Source organism: Ursus maritimus, unplaced genomic scaffold, assembly GCF_017311325.1.
Source record: "Ursus maritimus isolate PB19 unplaced genomic scaffold, ASM1731132v1 scaffold_3, whole genome shotgun sequence".
Classification (NCBI taxonomy): domain Eukaryota; kingdom Metazoa; phylum Chordata; class Mammalia; order Carnivora; family Ursidae; genus Ursus; species Ursus maritimus.
Window position 1 is genome coordinate 37,425,049 of NW_024425563.1, and position 22,824 is coordinate 37,447,872.

The 22,824-nt window shown below is 36.6% G+C and overlaps 1 protein-coding gene across 2 annotated transcripts in view; it reads left to right on the forward strand.

Annotated features, from left to right (window-relative positions):
* Positions 1–22,824, forward strand: part of IMMP2L (inner mitochondrial membrane peptidase subunit 2) — an 845,846-nt gene that overhangs the window by 543,459 nt on the left and 279,563 nt on the right. For both annotated transcript variants that reach the window (XM_040644087.1, XM_040644088.1), the window contains exon 5: positions 10,581–10,646. In XM_040644087.1, the coding sequence (XP_040500021.1) occupies positions 10,581–10,646 (66 nt within the window). The remainder of the gene's footprint in view (positions 1–10,580; positions 10,647–22,824) is intronic.

Genomic DNA, 22,824 nt, shown 5'->3' on the forward strand with positions numbered 1-22,824 from the left:
TTGGAGATTATTTCCCTTAATTCTATTTGGACTTGTTTTACTCCATTGTAGAGGTATTTGAGGATTATGAATGGTTGTACCTGTATCTGGAAGATACTTGTTAAGCTTCAGCTGTGGGAACCATATGGAAATCAGGCCCCCTCTGAATTTCCTGCACATGTGAAGATGAGGGTTCGCTCCCGTTTTGATTTAATAATCTCGTGCTGCTGTTCTGATTCGAGGAGAGCTGTTGATCATGTTTGAGCTGCAGAGTGGTTTCAGAGCCTGTGAAGTGTACGGCTCGCGAAGAGCATCAACATGACAGCTTAGAGATTAGAGTCCATGTTGTGTGTGTACAGAATCAGGAGACTGCTGCTCAGGAAAGCAGGCGAGCCTTCTCGCATTAATCACTGTCTTTCATCCTAGAATCAAAGTGACTTCCCGTAAGGAACAACACATGTGGGTAGACACCATATGTTCCATTTTAAGTGGGTACCCATTATTCGAAATACAATTTTGTGGACTAAGAAAAAAAAAGGGACAACAGTGTGTGTAGACTAATGAATGGCAGGAAGGGGTAAATAATCTGGCAAATTGTCACCTCAGTATAACTCAGGTTTTACCAAAGAAGGCATACCTGGACACATTTTGTAGGTACTGCTCATTGTGGTCAACAAAAAATAGCAGGACAGTCCTTAGCCTTGTGAAAGGAGGCATCACAGGTGGAGACGTGGTTGTGGTTTTCGGAAAGGGATTCCCTTGCTGCTCTGGATCTTGAACATTCGCAACTAAGCGATGAATTTTCTTATGAACAATAAAACTTTTCCAGGCTTACCTAACAAGGCAAAGGACAATCACGGGATTGTAGTAACAACACAAACAACTTTCTCTGATTCTGAGGCTCTGTTAAATTGCTAGAAAGCAGATTTAGCAACTCCGAGGGTCTTTGGTCTTCAAGTGGAGCTGGCCTGCTTCTGCGCTTCCTTTGCTGAGTCCATCAGCTCCTCACTCTACTTCGCCTGGCTCTGTTTCTCCAGTCACAGCTCTATTCCTCTGTGGTTGGTTGACCCTAGTAAGGTCACTTCTGTTAGTCCTTGACAATATTCTCTCCATTTTCCTTTCATTGTCCCCACAGTTCCCTTATAGTCGCTCACAATTCTTTTAACCCCTCATCAAATTTTTTGTCATTCTCAACTTTCCTCTTCTCATCAAAAGGCGTTTATTCTCTGCCACTCAAAACACTTTCTAAATTGAGGCACTTCTAACTTCTGAGACATTGTATTCTTTCCATCTTCTGTAGCTCTGTGGACTCCAGCCAGCATAGGGGAAGAAGGTCAGACATGCTAGGAGACCTAGAAACAAATGCATACCATTAAGCAAAGGAGTTAGACATTTAATTTAACATTAGTATTTTTTTAGTTATAACATTGATAAACTATCATAGGAATAGGTTATTGCAGTATAAATAGCAGAAAAAAACATAAAGAGAGTAAGTTTCTGATAGCTAGGTAATGGGAGCTATGTAAGTGGCTGTCAGGCTGAGCAAGTAAATGATGTTGCTGGTTTCGAGGTGACCAGTTGCAGTCGATTTTATAAAATCCCAAACCTCATGGATTTTTTTTTTCCTGGAGACAGTTTGCTAATACTATTCAGTTTACTACTGGGGGCATAAAGTTGACATTTTCAAGGGAGCAAATTGTGTGTAGTTATTGGAGCCTAGCTGAAAACTCTTCCACTGAGCAATAGTACTACATAGTATTTTAAAAATTAATAAGTTCGACAGGGTTAGAACAGAAACAAGCCAGGATGCTTCATAGTCTACTCCTATTCTGACCTCCACACTGTCAACATTCGCCAGGAGACTGATCATTTTAGAGAAATTACATGGCTTTCAATGATCATGTGGCATTTCACTTCTCCCCACACATATACCTAACTCAGTTTTACTAGAAAAATTTGAATCCAGCAGTCACTTGAAACATCCATAATGCTTGTCACCACAGTCACTAGAGAGCATAGTAGTGCGGTGATATATGTGGTGGAATAAAGAAAATGGAATGGGTGCACATTCTCATGTCATAACAATAAGGTATGCAAAAATATATAACTGTATTTTGCCATTGCTGGAATTTAGGTTTCTTCTTGCAAGCAACACCTTATTCTTTTCAACTCAGGGTGAGCTCAAGAACTTTTGAAGGCAATTCGAATCAAATTAAGTCTGTTTGTGGTTCTTCATCTTGTTAGAGTAGCATCTGAGCTCTGAGGAGTTTATGGTGTGATAGCAGCAGGGGAGGGACACCTGAACCTCAGCTGACATCTCTCCGTGCTCTTATCCATTGAACAGCCTATTGGCCTGTCTGGTTGTAAAGATCTTCCCACCGCCATGCCCATGCTGGGAGCCATAGAAATGCCCCCACCCCCATCTGACTCTTGATTGTCTGTTGCCTGACTTTGGAAAGTGTCATATGGTAACCGTCGTCATGAGACAAAAAGGCGGCAGGTTGGCACATTGGCGTGTACCTCACGTCTTTGTATGACCCCAGAAAGTTACACTGAAGATGCTCTAGCCATGTTGCTTGGAGGGCACAGCCCTAAGGCGCGCATGTGAATTTCCCAGCTTCTGTCCATCACAAACACCTGTTGACACAATTAGGCCGATTTCAGAAGCTGACTTCACCAGAGAAAAAACATTCATTTTATATTTGTAAGGAAAATAATTCTGTTCTTTTTTGTATATTTGTCCAGTGAGAAATTGGTTACAGGTGTGGATTAAATGGTGGCTCCAGGTAAAATGGTCAAGATTGCCTTCGTCCTCCTTCTCCTCACTTTTAACAAGATACCTCCTGCCCGAAGCTTGTTATCTCACACCCCACAACATGAGCCACATGGAGGCCAGCTGCCAGTAGGATGTTAGACACAGACTGACCCCTGGGCCATTCTTCCAATAGCAATTTCTAGGTGACTGCACATACTACGGCCATCTTGTATCGGTGTAAGTGTTCTCACTTCCGCTCTTGTGTGCCCCCATTTGTTTTGTATCTCAGTTGGTCTCCCATTTTCATGATGCATCGATGAATACAGATATAGCTTGATGTAGAAAATGTCAATAGGCTTTTTCTCGGTTTGTATATTCTTCAAGTCTACCAAAAGAATGTGGCACTATTTGCTAACCTGGTTGAAGCTGAAAGTATGAAGCCAGTGAGCTTAATTGCAGTCTTAAGGTTATGAGGCTAGTTTGATGGATTGATTCCTTTGAAGACCAGTTAATCTTTATTCCCTGGTCTTAACTGGTGCTCTGTTACAAAGACATATTCATTGAGATAGTGTAGATAGAGGGACAAAACCTATCTTGACTATAACAGAAACAACTCAGACACTCCTGAGTGCATGTTGCACTTCGGGAACAGAGAGGTGATGGGAAGGTCTGCACTTTGGGAGCCTGATTAAAAGTATAGCCAGTATACATTTTATGTTAAGTATTCATCTCCTCCAATTCCACAGATATGCCAACTCTAAGCATATTCGATGTGTGAAAACCAAGATTTACAAAATAAAATCAGCGAATGTATTTTTTGGTCCAGGAGTTTCTTTATAGATCAGAGTAGTTTCTTTAAATAGCAAGATTCCATATTGCATGGTAGAATACACACGCATACACATACATATATATGTATTACCTTCGTGCTGTATATTTTCTATATCTGCTATATAAATATATCCATTTGCATACAACCATCCTAGACCATGAGGTAGAGTTGTTGTTATGTTCAGTACCTGAAGTTTGCAATGTTCTGTGTTTTGACATGCTGGAGTTAATATACTTGTGTAAATTAACTCATTGTTATGACTATACTAAATTCATGAAAATGTTCATAGTTAAGTGAGAACATTTACTTCAGAATCAAAATACACAATTACAAAACTATTTCAGCTCTTTTCAAGTACAGAAGTCAAAAGTCATAATACATATTTGATTGATTTCACATAATCAAGGCTGATTTACTAAGAAGGCCAGTTGTCACCATTTGCTTATTACATTTCTTAGAATCCTAGTTAGTGACAGTGAAACACCTCTTCAATTGAACGAAGGAGAATTTTTTTTTTTTTTAAAGATTTTATTTATTTATGTGACAGAGAGACAGCCAGCGAGAGAGGGAACACAGCAGGGGGAGTGGGAGAGGAAGAAGCAGGCTCACAGCGGAAGAGCCTGATGTGGGACTCGATCCCGGATCGCCAGGATCACGCCCTGAGCCGAAGGCAGACGCTTTTAACGACTGCGCCACCCAGGCGCCCCTGAATGAAGGAGAATTTTTATCAGTAAACAACATCTTACTTCTCTGAAGTGCATGCTCTTGTTGTTTCATCAGTACTGCTGTAATACGTTTGTGTAAGGAATTATAGAAGATAAATCTGAAAACAGCTTGTTGCTCCTGCTGCCACATTCTTAGATCACTTAGAACCCCAACTGCTTGCTGCTTCTCAATGGCCTGATTCAGGTAGGATATGCTGTGAGAAAATAGCCAAAGTACATAAATCATCCCTTCCCTATCCTGTCCCTACCCTACGTAGGAGCCTGCTGAAAAGCATTGGCCCCAGTGCTCTGAAACTCATTTTATTTCTCTGGGTTTTCTATGCACACAGCCACCCTATGCCCCTGCCTGTTGGCGCCTTTCCCATGATCTCCCTTCCTCCCAAGACCTGGTCCCTATCTAAGAAACTAAGGTGTTATAGAAAACACATTTGAAACATTAACCGTTTTTTTCCAACCTCATCTGTAATTCAGCTTAATAATAATGAGGCTGTTGGATTGGAGCACTTTTTGAGGTAGAAGGACAGAAATGATTGGGATTGAAATACAAAATAATAAATAAAAGTGTTGAACATTATATTGAATATTTTATTGAAATATAAAATATTAAAATTCCAAAAGTATATCTGAAGTTATAAGCTCCACATTTGTGGCTGTATTTCAAGAATGAACCCAAAGAGCAACACAAGTCTACATAGTTTTCTTTGTTTGAATTTTGAAAATTCGCAGGATACAAAGCAAAGTCTGCAAGGGGCAAGAACAATGTAGCTGAAATAATGACCTATGTAAAAAGTTTGGAGAATACTAATTAATAAAAACTGCACTGAATTAAAAAAAATGAATCATTAAAAATGTAGCTGTATGTACAAAGTTCACATTACTGATAGTGAAGTAAGTATACAGAATCTGGCATTGAAAATTACCCATTTTTATCTTGATTTTACAGATAATATCCATTTAAGACTAATCTGTGCATTTCAATGTGAATAGTATTATATTTAGCTTTAATGTTTCTTTAATTAATTATATAATAAAACTTGACCAAACCCTTAAGACGCCTTTCTTGGCTTCTAATGCAACAGACTGTGAAAATTCCTTTATTAGAGGGTTTTTGAAATAAATATCTATGAGTCTGAAAGAACTGTTAATTGTTAACAGTTTGCTTGGGCCCAGTTAATTGAGCTCCTTTACGAATTTATTTTAGGAAAAGATAGCTCTGAAATTCACTTACTTATTATGTGCTAGACCCGCCCTAGAGATTTCATACCTGTTGACTCAGTAGTTATTACGGTAATAGAGGTGAAAGAAATCGTCAAGATTTCTAGAGGCGCCTAACCTCACATGCCCTCAGGCACTAGAGATTTGTTGAAGAAGCTGCTGGGACTCGGGCACATCCTCAGTATCTGCTTCTCAGCTCCTGTGGACTTTCTTTCATGCAAGAATGTGGGCCTGGGATTGCCAGATCTTATTTTTTCAAGAGGAACACGAAATTAGAATTTTTATGTCAAGTCTCCTGCTTGTTTGGCTAGTTCAAGATCTGGTTTAGAACCTCTGGTCTAGCCTTATCTCCCTGAAAATGAGACCCAGATTGGTTATGTAGGGTGCCTACACTCAGTGGTTTGCTTATAGCAGAACAGTGATGACCCCTAGTAATGGGGTGGTACCTCATGGAAATTGTACCCCCTTCATGCCTTTGCAAGGCACAAGGTGACCCAGTAGAAGCACTTAGGCCATGGAGAATGGGTGAGATCACAAGCAACAGGGAAGATTCACTCATGGGCTTTTCTAGCTCTGACCTTCTATGGAAACCATGCCAAACCCAGGCGACATTTTCTGAAATCTAAAAAAAAAAAAAAAAAAAAAAAGTAGCTATGTGTGGTGATGGATGTTAACAAAATTTATTGTGGTGATCATTTTACAATATATACAAATATCAAATCATTATGTTGTGCCCCTAAAACTAATACAATGTTATATGTTAATTATATCTCAAAATAAAAGGGAGAGGAAAGCCATCATTTGATATGAATTTCTTTTTATATGGCTTTTTATAACTGTGTTGAGTGGACTTTTTATTCTACATCTTATTTTGATGATTCAAACAGCAGTGTTTATTTTTTTATTGTGATGGTGTAAAGTTACATGTTTTAATGCATGATCATTCTTTAGGACAATAAAAAACAACCTATCTAATATAAGGCATTCCCAGAATATGAGTTCTTTTATCTCATTAATGAAGAGTTAAAGTTTAGACTTCATTGTGATACATGTAATTAGTGGCCCATATACTGTGGTATTTTTGAGGGATTCATGCTTATATTAGACTATAGCTAAAATGATTTCTAGTAATGAGATTAATCCTATTACAATCTGGGCCAATCCTGAGCCATGCAAACATAAAAAATCTATACAATCCAGAGGGAGGTTTTAGGATTTTACTCTAAATGGGAAAGAGTGAGAGCCTAGACACAGGGTTAAGGTATATGTGTGATGTCAGGATGGGCATGGAGTCAGGAACAGAGAGCATGGTATACTTGCTAATCTTTCCATTCCCACAGAACGCAAGAGGGCATCTCCTGAGTATTCTAAAGTACCTTCCCAGTGCTCCAGACAGGATCAAAATGACAAAATTACAAATTCAACAAGAACATACAAAAACATGAAATCAGTTACAGAGATGATGAGACCTAAGACATGGCTCTGTTTGCCCTGTAACAGGGTGAAGACAGCATTTTTATTAAGATAGGAAGGAAAAATTCAAGAACATTGTCATAGAAATCTTACGACTGTGCTAGACCCTGTTCTCCTCCCCACAGCCATTCCAGTTAGACACGCATTCTGCCACACCAGACTAATCTGAGACCTATGCAGACAATTCTAGGCAACCTGTCCAAGCCTCTGGAGAAATCTTGCCTAATTAAAGCAGTGGCATAAAACAGAATGCTCAAAATTCAGGTTCCAGAAACAAATATTGTAAAACAATGCTTATTATGAAAACACTGAAATTACAAATTTAAATGCAAATTTTAGTATTTATTGGACAGTATACATCGTATCCGTAAAGGAAAGCATATAATCCTTCACTTGTTATCCTTGACACTTCCCAGGAGATAGGCAAATGGCCAAGAAAATTTAGACAAAGGGAAGTTCAATGACTTTCACAATGTAAATCTATAATGACTCTCATACCACTTCTACCTACATCAAAGTAGTGCCTTCAACAGCCTAATGATTAAAATATAGATATAGATTTTGAGCAGTAATGGGATTGATGTTAGTAATAGCTTTTTTCCCCCATTTTGAATCATTTGATTAGATTCAAGAGTTTAATATTACATTAAAATTTATAGATATATTTGAAGTGGTAATTCATAAGACTTTAATTATATAGATAGCTCACTTTGCATATTCTATTTCGCCTCATGATCTTAAAATATACGTTATTTTAAAATATAAAATACTTTTCAAGTACCTCAAAAGCTTAAAAGTTGTTGGCAATTAAATATTGTTTTACAGTGATAAGGATTGCTTTTTTTATTATTTCATTAATGTTAATACTGCATCCATATTAGGTGGGGGAACTTGGCAATTAGTTCAGGACTCACCCCTTTCTTGGAGCATTTCTTCTCAGGTGATGTCATATGACCCAAAGAGTTGTCATCTGTTCATAGACTTCCCACAAATCTGAACCAAAAACCTAGGCATGTTTTTTTTTTTTTTTATCATATACAGAACTCCATACCCCCCAACTTTTGTTTTATGTCCTTCCTGATTTTTTTTCTAGAAAATCGCATGTGCATTTTCTCTCTCAAATTACAGATACGAGGTCACGGTACACATAATATTTTCTATTTCCATTTTATAAATTGTGTTGATAATTTCACATCATTAAAAATTCTTTTATAATATCATTTGTAATGGCTGAAAAAATATTTTACTAGGTGGGTGGACTATTTAACCAATCTACTCTTACTGAATTTTTTTCTTTTTTAAAAATAGAGAATATCCATATAGCTAAAATTTTGCATATATTTGTAATCGTTTCATTTGGATAAATTCCTAAAAATATAATTGTTACATTAAAGAGAATATAAAATATTGACACTGAAGGAAGGCATGTTACATGACCTTATGATTTATATAGAAAGTATCCATGTCGCTAGACCGTCAACAACAAACTGTATTACTAGTATTACTATTATTATTGTTATTATGTGTTTGTCAGTATAATAGGAAAAAGATATTCCATTTTTCTAAAATGCAACTCTGGTGATCGCTGAGGCTGAATATTATCTTATACATTCTGGTTATCTAAAACATAGAGACACAAGAGGGGAATTTCCTAAATGACTGTTAAGTAGTCCCGCACAATTTCATCAGCTTCACTGGGCTGAGATCCCTCACTCTGGCTGTATATAAATGACAGTAAAATTATAGAAATATAATGGTTAATCAGTTCAGTGAAGGGGACAGTTCAGTCAAAAACTCTGATCAAGTTTCCTTTTAAAATAAAGAATATTTATAAGTTAGTGAAAAATTGTGAGACTAATTTTCGCAAGTAGATGCAAATGGTTTAGATGATTTCATTTTCTCTGAAAGATATAATGTGAAATATAAATCTTATTGAAACTGCATATTTACTTTGATGAAGTGTTACATTTTGAATATATTTAATCTTTTCAGTTTTTGTGCATTTATTTTCCTTTTTAAAAGCAACTCCATTCAAAATGTGACTTGAGAATATTTTTATCTATCCTTGATTTCCAAATTCATATTAAATGATCATTTATGTGATGATGTATGAGATGTTCCTTGAAATGTGTCTGTTAAAAGACTTAAAATGTTACTGGCAGGAAATTGGCCTTCTTGAGATTTAGTCATTGCCGTGTAACAAAGTACTCCAACATCTCGAAGCTTAAAATAACAAATGTTTATTATCTCATGCATTTTCTGAGTATCAGGAAGCCAGAAGCAGCATGGGTGGGTGGTCTGGTTTGTGGTCTCTTGTGAGACTGTAGGGACACTGTTGGCCAGAGCTATAGTCTCTGAATACTTGACTGGGCCTGAAGGTTCTGCTGCTACGCTCACTCACGTGGTTGGCAGACATTATTTCCTCACCAAGTGAATCTCTCAGTAGGGCTGCTCAGGATGAACATGGCCTTCCCCAGAGAGAAATTTCAGGGATAGAGTGGATGTCAGTACCCTTGTTTTAGCACCCCGAATTACATAATTTTCAAATGGCTAAGCCTAAATGAGTTTAAAAGGGTCTTCTGATTTTTTTTAAGCACTTCTCATTTTATTGTTTTCTTGAGGATTTAAACCAAATTCCACTACCCTATGATCCAGGAATTGCACTACTGGGTATTTACCCCAAAGATACAGATGTAGTGAAGAGAAGGGCCATATGCACCCCAATGTTCATAGCAGCATTGTCCACAATAGCTAAATCGTGGAAGGAGCTGAGATGCCCTTCAACAGATGACTGGATTAAGAAGATGTGGTCCATATATACAGTGGAATATTACTCAGCCATCAAAAAGAATGATTATACAACATTTGCAGCAACATGGACGGGACTGGAGGAGATCATGCTAAGTGAAATAAGTCAAGCAGAGAAAGACAATTATCATATGGTTTCACTCATTTATGGAACATAAGAAATAGGAAGATCGGTAGGAGAAGGAAGGGAGGAATGAAGGGGGTGGGGCGTAAACAGAAGGCAAAATGAACCATGAGAGACTGTGGACTCTTGGAAACAAACTGAGGGCTTCAGAGGGGAGGGGGGTGGGGGATTGGGATAGGCCGGTGATGGGTATTAAGGAGGGCACATATTGCATGGTGCACTGGGTGTTATATGCAAGTAATGAATCATGGAACATTGCATCAAGAACTGGGGATGTACTGTATGGTGACTAATATAACAAAATAAATATAAAAAAAAAGTAAATGAAATAAAGAAAAGTATGTGATTTTAAAGAAATATCTAGTCATTTTCTTATGTATGAATCATCTTTCGTGCAGGTGCTTAGCTCTAATGTTAAAATTCTTAACCCTCTGTATTTTTTATTTGAATAAACTTTCAGCATGGCTTCTCCTCTTCCAGAAGTTTAAAATGGGAATGACATCAATAGTAGCGTTCTATCACTTGAGACCTAAGTAGGATTGATGTGACTGTCATGGGTGGGAAGGACTCTGTCATGATTTTAATATAGCCCATTTAGTCCCAAAATTGCTTTTCATTGTCTTAAAACAATAGAGACGTAACTGATTGTATAACCTTATTTTATTCTAGGTCCCCTAAAAACCCAGAACAGAAGATCATTAAAAGAGTGATTGCTCTTGAAGGAGATATTGTAAAGTAAGTATTGAAACTATTGTTTTTGAGTTCAAGTTATAACTTCGGGAATTTTGTTGAGTTTTAAATCCTATTACTTGGGACGTACCACTCAATATAGAGGACCAAAGCTTTGGAAGCATCCCAAATGAACTGGTACATCTTCAGTGAGCATCATCAACCATTTCAGGATGTAAGGCATACATAACTTCTTGATTATATTATTATCTTTTATCTGTGGGGCATAGGAAAAATAAATATTAACTGAAATTAACTATGTTTTCTAAACTAACCACTAAATAATTATTTTTTCAGATATTAAAATTAGCATGATTGTTTTAGATTATGGTATCAAGGTTTATTTTAGACAAATTCATGAACATCTTATTATTTTAGAAGCAAGTACAGAAAGTCGGGGCTTTTGTACAATGTGCTCACAACCTGAGATCATGATCTGAGCTGAAACCAAGAGTCAGATGCTTAACCCGACTGCACCACTCAAGTGCCCCAATATTCAGAAAATTTTCTGATCCCAAAAAACTTAATCCTAAAATATCTGTATTAATGACCCTACAGATTAAACAATCTCATTAAAATGAATCTCAGTTGGTTTTAGGGCAGAATCAAGGCCAGCAGTTCTCAAGGGCTGTCCAGAGGGTCGCTGGACATTCCCAAGACACTTTGAGGGGGTCAGTGAGATCAGAACTACTTTCCTAATAATTCTAAGATGCTTTTTGCCTTTTTCACTCTTATTTTCTCTTAAGCATACAGTGGCATTGTCCAGAGGGTATGTGATGTGTGCTATGGCATCAGATGGAATGCAGGAGCGGATATCGAAATATGGCTGTCTCCTATGCAGCCAAACACTAAATGGATTGGCAAAAATATAAAAAAATGCCACTGATCTCACTGTTTCTTCTTTTGTTTCAGAAAATAATTATACTTTTCATTAAACACACTTTTGTATGTGTTAACATATAGGTGTATTATTTTTTTAGATTGAATCTATAAAGATTTTTTTTTAATTCACCCTTTTAGTTTCCCACATGGTAAATATTGACAGAGTATATTTTCTGATGTAGTAAATACTGACAAACAGTTCTTTGAGCACCTCAGTTATTTTTAAGAGTGTAAAGGAGCCCTCACACCAAACAGTGTGAGAACTTGCTGATGTAGAAATGAATGGCAAAATTTTCATGTCATGACTACCTGTTCGTGAGTAGTCTGTGTTGTATGAATGGAGCTCTTGCAGGATGGTTTGAATGTCTTATATTTATGAATATTTGGGCAGTCTTTTTTGTTTTCAAAGCTTTCTTTAGGTAAAATTTATATACTGCACAACTCACCCATTTTAAATATACGGTGTAATGAGTTTCACTATAAGTATGCACAGTTGTGCAAGCCTCACCACGATCTAGCTTTTGAACACTTCCATTACCTTCAAAATTCCCTCCTCCCATTTGCACTCAACTGAGGCTCCCACCACTCCCAGTGGCCAGTGCCAGGCAACCAGGGATCTGCTTTCTGTCTCCATAGTTCAGCCTTTTCTAGAAAATTTATTTAGATGGTGTTATACAATATGTAGTCTCTTATACCTGTGTTTTTCCCCCACATATCAGAATTTTTTTTTAGTCCCTCATGTGTGTACATCTGTAGTTTGTTCCTTTTTATGGTTGAGTTTATTCCATTGTATGGACCTACCACATTTTGTATGTTCATTTATGAGCTAATGAACATTAGGATTTTTCCAGTTTGGGGATATTATGAGTAAAGATATGGACACTTGTGAAAATGCTCTGGACATGTGTGTCTTTGGGTGGAAATATGTTTTTATTTCTACTGAGATGTGTTCACACATATCACTGTTAAAATGCCTATATACCTAGAGATGCTGGCTATTATGATGAAGTATATGTTTAACTTTGGTAACCACCAAACTGTTTTCAAAAGTGGCTATAATAGTTTATGTTCTACCAGCAATGTACAACAGTTTCAGTTTTTTTATACCCTTGCCAACAGTTGGCATTATGAATATTTTTTATTATAGCCATCCTCATGGGTGTAGAATAGAACCTCAATGTGGTTTTGGTTTGCACTTCCCTGAAGACGACTGATGTTGAGTATGTTTCCATGTGCTTACTTGCCATTTGTGTATTTTCTTGGGTGAAGTGTTCTTTTCAATGCATTTGGTCATTTTGTACCGGTTATTTAATATTTTGAATTATAAGAGGTTGTTTGATTTTGATTCCTTCAATAAATTGGGCATTTGGGAGAGGATGAATGTGTATAATAATGTGATTTTAGTCAAGTGTAAGTGTATTCGTATCAAAGAGTTTAGTTTTTGTTACCTGTAGGATTTGCATAGTCAATTTGCAGAATTTGGCAACTGCTTTCTATTTTGAAGATCCTATCTAGTCTTCTGATTTCAGTAGGAAACTGTAGCAATACATTTGGAAAACTATTTGATATACATTCATAAATATCCAAAATATGCTTTTAATATTTGGAAAACAGTTTGTGTGGATACGGTGCAAATCCCATTCAAGGAATGAGCCAGCAAACCTTGAATACATTATATTAAATGATTGAAGCCGGTCACAAAAGATCATATAGCATTTGATTCTATTTATGCTATATAAAATACCCAGAATAGGCAAATTCATAGAGGCAAAAAATAGATTAGGGGTTCCCAGGGGCATAAAAAATGAGAATGAGAGATACGGGTACGATGTTTTGTTTTGTTTTGTTTTTTGTTTTTGTTTGTTTGTTTATTTGTTTTTGGTAGGGGGATGAAAACATTCCAAAATGAATTGTGATAGTCGCACAGCTCTGTGAATATATTGAAAAAAAAAATGAATTGTACATTTAAATGGGTAAATTACATGTTATATGGATTACATCTCCATAAAGCTATTTTTTTTAAAAAAAAAGAATTGGTCAACAAAGGGAGCAAAAATTTTATCTATTCCAAATAATCTAACAAGATTAGGAATGTCAAGGGATTCATTTTACATTATAATCCAAAGAGAACACAGCTTTAATTCAGATGTAGCATTATTGGTCACTAGCTAAAGAGTCAACAATGTGAGACTGTAAAACTTGGTCAGACATAAAAAATTCTTATGTAATTAGAAATCCCATAATAGACCTCCCTGAGGAAAAACCTGGGTTGTTGCTTTCCTCAGTAAGTGTAAATACTGTATTGGGTTCACAGAGAGGCTGAACTAGAATGAGGGTTATTGGTACAGTGTTGGGAGATGAGGAGAAGGGAGATGGGGATCTAAGAGATTTATACCTTTTTTTCCCACTGCTGCAACCCACATGTACAAAGACTGGCTTCTTTGTTCTAACCCTGAAAATGAACACTTTGGACATATGGCCCTTTCTGTCCCCCTTCACTACACCTCTATCATGAAGCAATGAGTAACATAAGGAATGGAAGTATCAAGACTCGAGACTTTCCCAGTATGTAGCCTCTAAAAACTTTTTGAAAGTTTTAAAACGTGTAAAAACTTGTAGCTAGATTTCCCTCCTAAGAGGTTTGTTTTACATCTCACCAATATATTTACACTCTTACCAATGCTGCATGAAATACGGGTTTCAGAGGAAATGGATTTAAAGATCAAATGCAATGGGGAAGTGGTGGACTTCAGATTCAGAAGCTGAAACATTTCAACACAAATTTGGAAATTAGTTTAGATGATTAGGTTCTATTTACTTTAATCAGTTTGCTGACATAGTAGGCCTTAGAAACATTCATTTAATGAGCACTTGTCTAGCCACTAGGGAGACATAATTGAATAGAAGAGACAAAGTCCCTGCTCTCATGGAACTTACATCCCAGTGGTTAGAAGCAGATAACAGGCAACTACATAACACGTAATGCAATACATGACACTGAGCTAGAAGTGCGAAAGAAAATTAAAGTCGGAAAGGATGCATAGAGTAGGGGTCTGGGGCTGCTATTTTAGGCAGGATGTTCACTGTAAGCCTCTCTAATGAGTAGATATTGAGCAGACTCCTAAATCAAGGGAGGAAGGAGGAGAGCCGTATTAGGATCTGGAGCAAAGGTAGTTCACACCAAAGAAATGACAGATGCAATCCTGAGATGGGTACATAGTAAGTAAGTTTAAGGAATTGTAAGAAGTCAGCATATCAGACCCCACTGAACGGAGAAAATTTGGATTTTATTTTAGTGGGATGGCAAGCCCGTGAAATGTTTCGAGCCATGAGTGATAGGACGTGACTGGCACTTTTAAAGGATCCCTCTGTCTGCTGTGTGGAGAATAGACGAAACGGAGGCAGTCTGACCCAAGTAACTGGTCAAAGTATTTTTCTCTTGAGGAAATAATATGTAGCTTCTTCTAAAAGTAGTTAAGTATCCTTGTTTATGACATGAATGATGACTACTCTGACTTGATATTTTCAGAGTGACTCATAAAAGTAAGCACATTATTTGTAATCACAGTCATTATGATTCTATTGACAAGGCAAAAGTGGGGTTGAAGTATTTATTCAGTGAACTCAGCCAAATATCCCTAAGATGGTACAAGAGGTGACTTTTGCAAGTCTGAACTTTCTGTCATGATGTCGGCATTGATTAACATCCCAAGACAGTTGCTTGATTGTGTGATAACTTAGCTAGGAACATAGTCGTTTTCATAAAGGTAGCCCAAATGGGTCTGCTTATCTATGACATGAGCAGTAAAAAGCTAATGAAAGTAATATTTAGACAAGGCCATTAGTTCCACCAAAATATTTTTCATAGTTATTTGCTTTTTCTTATTAATTTGTTATGACTCACAGAGAAGGACTGTTTTAGAAAAAGATAAAATGAATACAAAGCACCAAACTGCAGGAAGTCAATATGAATCAACCACAACTGAAATTTATAAGGCATCAACATTTTTTATTGGGCACTTGGATTTCTGTTTCACAGATTTTCTCAGCCCCGTCAGAAATGAAGCCTATTATCATTTCTCTTCTTACCTACTGAAATACACTTTACAGATGCTTGGAATCTGGGAATCCATGTAGTTAGCAAGCTCAGTGAAGTAAGTCCCTGGTGAACAGGGTAACCATATAATTCATCATCGAAACTGGGACACTTTTGAGAGTGAAAGGGGATGATTATTATGTTGGAATAATCACCGTACATGGCTACCAAGACAACTGCAACAAATGGTCGCCCTGCCAGTGAAATGTAATCTACTTTATAATTCACTTTACGTAATTTGATTTTCTTTAGTTTGTGGTTCCTCTTGTTCAGGAGAATTCCAAGAAGTGTGCATAGAAAACAATCACTTCCTGGCCCCAGGGAGGCCTTAGATCGGGCAGGATCAGTGGTGCCGTGGAGAAGCATGTCCTGCTCACGACACAGTCATTTCCATCCTAGAAAGTGCAGTGTAGGATTTTCTGTAACAGTTACTGATATTGCAGAGTATTCTGCAGTAGAGAAGCGTGAGACTTCTTTCACTGAAAAATATTTAAATGATAATTCCTCTTCAAGTCTAGAGACTATATTGTAAAATGTCAAAACACAGTAATTTATTAAAAATAACTTTCTGATATTAGCAAAACAATCCATTGAATCACAAGAAATTAAACATTTTAAAGCTTGTTGCTTTTAAATGTGCTATTGAAGATACGGAAATCAATATTAGCCTATCACAGATGGTTGAATCATATTGTGTTCCAGGAATTGATGAAGCTTTATAGGAAGAAAAACAGAACTAAATTGAGTTTTGCCCAGTAAAACTAAAAATAATTCTTGTTTAATAACTTCTTTTTTTTTTCTTTTTCTTTTCTTTTCTTTTCTTTTCTTTCTTTCTTTTTTTGGTGCAGTAGCTCTGAATAATAGGAGCCTGATTTGTCTCCATGGCACTCTTTGAAGACCATGTACTGATTTATGACATTTTTAGTAGATTAGGAATTAGGAATGCATTCTTTCCTAAAAGAAAAGACAGAATAAAGAGGAAATTTGAAAAGAAACTTGTGTCCAGGACCCTGATAAAGATTGCTGAATAGAATGTTTTAGAGCATGGAAGCTAATGATTTTATTTCATAGTTCTCAAATGGGACCCAGGTAGGTGGTTGCTTGTGAAGACAGGAAGATAGTTATACGCTGAGCCTTAGCTATTAGTGATTTCAACAGAAGACTTTTACAGATTTCGGAGCCACGTAAGCCTGGTTTAGTTTGAATTCTGAATTTTCCCAAATCAAAATGGCACGGCACATCCTTGTTTAGTACTTAGCATCTGACCAATACTATTATTTAATAGATAAGGTCTTGAGCATGAAATTAAGCATCCCAGGGTCTGTCCAATAAGGTTTGGTTACCACTAAATTAGAAGCATTTGTGAAAAATCATCAGTTTTGCTCTGATGTCAACCTGAGAAATTATTAATTTCTCCTGGGCCTTCTTCCCTTCGTCTTGAAGGAATGGTAACTCTTCTTTACTAAAGAATTATAGATTGGTAGGTAACCCATGACTTTTTGGAAATCTTTCTTTCTTTTATGTAGTTGTAGATGATTATTTATCACACTGCTGCTGTATCCATGAATAAAAATGGAATTGCTGATAAAAACTATGTGCATGAGCGGTAGCTATTTCTTTCTCACCGCCAGAGAGATAGTCAACAAAATGTTGATCTTGATTTTTAAGGTTGAAATTATTTCTGTAATCAATTCAGCAACGTAGGAAGGTTTTCAGAGGTACTACCCCAAACATAGTGTGTACACTTTCATGCAGGAGAATGTAACAGTTGCTGGAAGTCTCTAGACTATTTAGATTGAATTGCTTCTTCTAGTAATGGTGACAGCGAGTATTGTGGTACTCTCCCCACCCACATCAGTGGGTTCTCTAGTTTCAATTTTGACCTTAGTGTACCTGCCTCTCGAACAGGATTCTTCTTTAAATATGAACATTTTCACTGTTCATTCTCTCATGCATAGTCGTTTATTCATTCAGTATGGCGTGGAGGTCAAGAGCACAAACTGTAAATTCAGGCTTTCTTGATTTGTATCCCAGCTTTGCTGCCTCTTGTGTTACTTTACCAAATCACTAAATTCTCTAAACTTAATTTTTCTCCTCTGTAAGTGGAAATTATAATAGTACTCTGTAGAGTATTCTTCAGGATAACATGACGTAGTAGATATAATTTGGTTAGCACAGTGCTGGGCACATAAGTATGTATTCAGTAATTATCAGATATTCTTAGAAGTAGTCATGACTTAATCATTATTTATTGAGTGCCTGGAATATTTACTATGTTCTAGACACTGTGTGGGATTCTGAGGTTGTGAGTATTAAAAGTAATAGATAGTTCTTGCCTTCCTGAAGTTTATGCTCTGGTGGAAAGCCAACAAAAGCAACAAAGAAATACAATTGCCACCATGAAAATGTACAATGGCCCCTGGAGCATCCCTGGAGGAAGAGTATCTGGTCTACCTGAGGAGCTGGGCTGTGTTGTGTTCAACTTTCCGGTTAAAGTTTGAGATGGATAGGAGACCTACAGCCTCCTCCTTAATTGCAAAAGCAATACAGCCCTAGTATAATTTAGGAAAACTGAAATGATACTGGAGCATATGGGGTAAAAAGAAAAGGTCCTTTTTTTCTTATACTTCTAATCACACTCCTAGAGGTATTTATGGTGTGTATCCTGATCTATGTCTCATAGTAGGAGATTGAAAGGATTAGAAAAACATTCATATAATAACTTTTTCCTTGAATATTCCAGAAAGAAAAAAACACATACTTAAGATATATCTATAAGAATTTATGTTTCCCAGTGTGTGTGTTACACAGATAGATATACCTATGTTATAGTAATATACTTGTATACCTCTACTAGGTAGGTATTTGAAAACATGGCAACTCCAGAATTGCTTACTTATTAGGTTCTAAATAATAAATTATAGTCCTAAGAGTAATGTATACAAAGATACTGTGTGCAAATTATTGGGTAACAATAATATGTGACCCAGACAAAACCATTTATAGGAAATTACAGGCAAGAGCATGAAAGCGAATATTAAATAATGTCCTTATTATTTAATGTTCTTCCTATTAAAATCACCGTATCAAAAAGGAAGTATTAGAACCATCGTGTTCTTTCCAGGCAGTGTATGAGCCGAAATGACTGGGGGGCTTCAGGTAGGAAACCCATTGGCTTAGCTTCATTAGGATAAATTTTCTGCAGCTGGGAGCCTAGCAGGATGCTCTGATCTTGCTCCATCCTTGTCAACATATCCTTGCTGCTCTCTAAAATATAGTAGTCAGTCTCTAACTTGGATGCTTTTCACTGAGCTCTTTTCCTCTGTTCTTGGGCTGGCTTTGGGGACTTTACTCCACAATTCTGCCGTGAGCCTGCTTTGCCTCCCCCAGTGCAGACAGATCATGTGAAGTGCTCTTGTGTTTATTATATCTGGTATTTCCTAGCAGGAAGCACATCACACCGGGGGCTGGCTCGCACATTAGCCTATTTGCCTTCTTCGCTGCTGGCTTAATTATATTTCTTAGTAGTATAACTTTTTGAAGTTGTGACCTCCAAGTAAAAATATAGAAAAATGCTGACTTTTGTGCACTCCTTTGAATGAAATGCTGATTTTTATTTTTTTCTCTGCTCACAGTAATGTAAGTCTGTCAAATATTTGGAAAATGCATATAAGTATAATTATCTTAGTAGGAAGCTAAAAAGATTGTCTTAAAATACCTTTTTAACTAAGCTTAAGAAGCATGCAGGAAAGATTTAGGAATATTTCAGCCTGAATAATTACTTAATAATTAAGAACAGATAGCTTTTCTATTTTTGTGCAGTTTCGGTTAACCTTGTTTCAACTTAATGTTGACCACTGTTTCTCTTTTAAAATGTTTGGAGAAAGAATTTCATTCAGCAGAGCAGGTGTGTTTATGGTATTAACTTAGTTATGGATGCTATTATTTTTTTGTAACTTTTTGGTGTATGAAAGCTTTTTTTAGGTGTCTAAGGGCAATGAAGAGTAGCATGATATAGTAGGAGTGTTACACTTGGAGTAAGATGATAGATTCAATTCCAGCTCTGTTCCTTACAAGCTGTGTGACCTTGGAAAAGTTATTGGCTTCTCTGATTTTAAAAGAAAAAAAAAAAACTCTCTAGTTTCAGAGTTATTTTGAAACCCAGGTATCTTTCAATACTTTGTAAATTTTAGCACACTACTAAAATGTAACATATTATTAACTGATTTTCTATTTGGTTTCCCCAGAGCTTAACGGAGTGTCTTGTCCATTTTAGATTATCAATTTTTTTTGTCGTTGTTGAAAAAACTTTTATTTTACTGCTCAATCAAGATATAGGTCCATATTTGATCAATTCTGAAGTTGGAAGAAAACCAGTTTTACAGTGTTCCATGCAAGTACTCAAATGCTGGCTGCTATATCTTTGAGATCTTGAACTGATTCCTCATGCAGTTACCTAATGTTTGTAGCAGGGGTCAATATGCTTCTTCTGTAAACAGCCAGATAGTAAATAGTTTTTATAGCTTTGCAGGCTGTACTGTCTCTGACAAAACTACTCAATTCTGATACTGTAGCGTGAAAGCAACTATACATGATACGTAAAATGAATGTTCCAATAAAACTTAAATTACAGAAACACATACCGTACTTGATTTGGCCCCTGGGCCCTAGTTTGGTAACCCTGGTCTATACTATCTACTTTCATTCCTTTAACCTTAGAAATAAGTAGAAAATACTAAACTTATTTTCTAGTCCTGGCCAGCAGTTTAAATGGTAGGGAAGAATTAGCCTACAAGCCATGGGTTCTTTAGTTACATGCTGGTCGAGGCAGAGTAGCTCTGCTACTCTAAGTGAGACTTTTGCTGCATTGCTAGAAGCCACATAGGTACACCTGGACGGTGAAGATATTTGTCTTGAGCTGGATGGGGAAGAGCTATTATACTTTAAGATCGCTGCAGAGAGTATCTTCACTGGCGAGCAGCTACAAGGCTCGTAAAAGAGTAGAATAAATTTCATCGCCCAAATAGTTTCTACCTAATACAAAAGGAATAGCCCTGCAGATGGGAAAATTCTGTGTCAGAATACTACCCCAGGCTATGTAAGCTCTTCTTATAAGCCCAGCATTAGAACTCCAATTATCTTCTGGCTGTTACTTGAGCTCGGTCTGCCTGTGCTGGACCAAACTTATAGTGCAGCGAAGAAGGAGCCAGTAATCTAGCGGATCCTTTTTTTTTTTAAGCAATTTATTATAGTTCCTCAGTTTATTCGTTGTGTTATAGAAAAATGTTCAAATGTTCTCTAATTTATTATGAGGAATACCTTTATGTATAATAGCATCTCAGTTAGGCACAAGCAGTAATCGTTCCCAAATTTAAAATGTCGATTGTGAAACTAAAGTTTATGTTTGCAGTTTTTGTAAAATTGGAAAACGTTTGTTGACAGAAATATTAATCATAAATACTTGATTTAGAAAGAAGAGTGTCTCCCTATTTTTCCCCCCGAGAATCTGAATGGTTCACACTAGCAGAACTAATAAGATTTTGAAATTGATCATCCTCAACTCAAAGGAGAATTTTAGTGAAAATAATTAATTTTTTTTTCATTATTAGGGGAGCTGACGGTTGTTGATTTTTCCTTTCAGAAGAGTCAATTGTGTGATGAAAGTTGTATATCTGGGGTCTGATGAATAGCAAGTCATTAACTTTGGGCTTCTGCAACTGGACACTTGGGAACTAAGGAGATTTTCTACTTTGCTTATTACAAAAATAAATTCCACTCCCTGACCATTATGCGATACCTGGTTGTAATATGCAGCCCGAGAGCCAGCAGTGATAAACGCTGTGTCCCACACTGGTACACCTCAAGTGTATTGACGCTTCCAAGGAACGTTTCTGCAGTTTGGATTCCAATTTTACATACATCGAAAAGTAAATGACTATTTAATCTGTGACTATAACATGAAGAGGAGCAAGTAATACATACTGGAATGAAGTTTAGTAGGATGGAAAGCCAACCTGAAAGTTTTTCTATTTGAGATGAAAGTATAATAAGCAGTAAGCTTTACAAAAGCAAGGACTATGATAATAGAAGAGGAAATGAATGAACAGATTAGAATTTGGTATGTGTATGGGAAAGTAAGGTGACCTTTAATGGATTTCTGGGGCTGTCTTTGCGGGATTATGTAAATCAAGCCTGAACTCTAAGTCTCACAAGGCTATCATTAAAATCAAGAGAATGCTTACTGCCTGATGGAAATTGAAGTGACTCCTAACTTGATGTATCTGAGCTCTAGTATTCTCACATGAGTCTTAAAAAATAATGATTTGTTAAAATTAAAACTTGCAACTTCCTTGACAATAAAGTGGAGGAAATAAGGAGGATATGCACATGCAACTTATATGAAAGTTTCACTTTTCACATTTCTGGCAATGTATGAATATTGCACACTGTGTAGGGAGCCAGTGATGAGTATTAACATCATTTTCGCCTTTGCTAATACAAAAGGTGAAAAAACGTTTCTCATTGCTTTTTCATTTGTATTATTTTCATTGCTAATAAGAATGAATATTTTATACATTTATTAATCTTTTACTTCCTGTTCTAAGAACTGTTTCAGAATTGCCCATTTTTAAATGGTATTCAATGTTTTCTTATCAGTTTGGAGATATATATATATATATATATATATATATATACACACACACACACACACGCACATATATATATATACATATACATATATATAAATAATTTTTTTTGAGAGCGAGATAGAGCATGTGCACGGGGGCGGGGCGGGGGTGCTGTGAAGGAGGGGAGTCAGAGAGAGAGGAAGAGAGAGAATCTTAAGCAGGCTCCACACCCAGCGTGGTGCCCCATGCAGGGCTCAATCCCACCACCCTGAGATCATGACCTGAGCCAAAATCAAAAGTGGGTCATTTAACCAACTGAGCCACCCAGGTGCCCCTGTCAGTTTGAATATATTATGTATGTTAACCCCTTGTCATATTTACATCAAATTTATTTCCAGTTTGTGATCTGCCTTTTAAGTGTTATTCATTTCATAGGTTACTTAAGGGAATAAGGGGTTTTTTAAGCCACTTAATTTTATTTTTGATGGTTAAAGGTCCGTGAAGTAGAACTTTAGAAATTGAATTCTTTGACATAACTTTTATATGTTTTTCTGCTGAGTTAATGCTATTAGTGTGT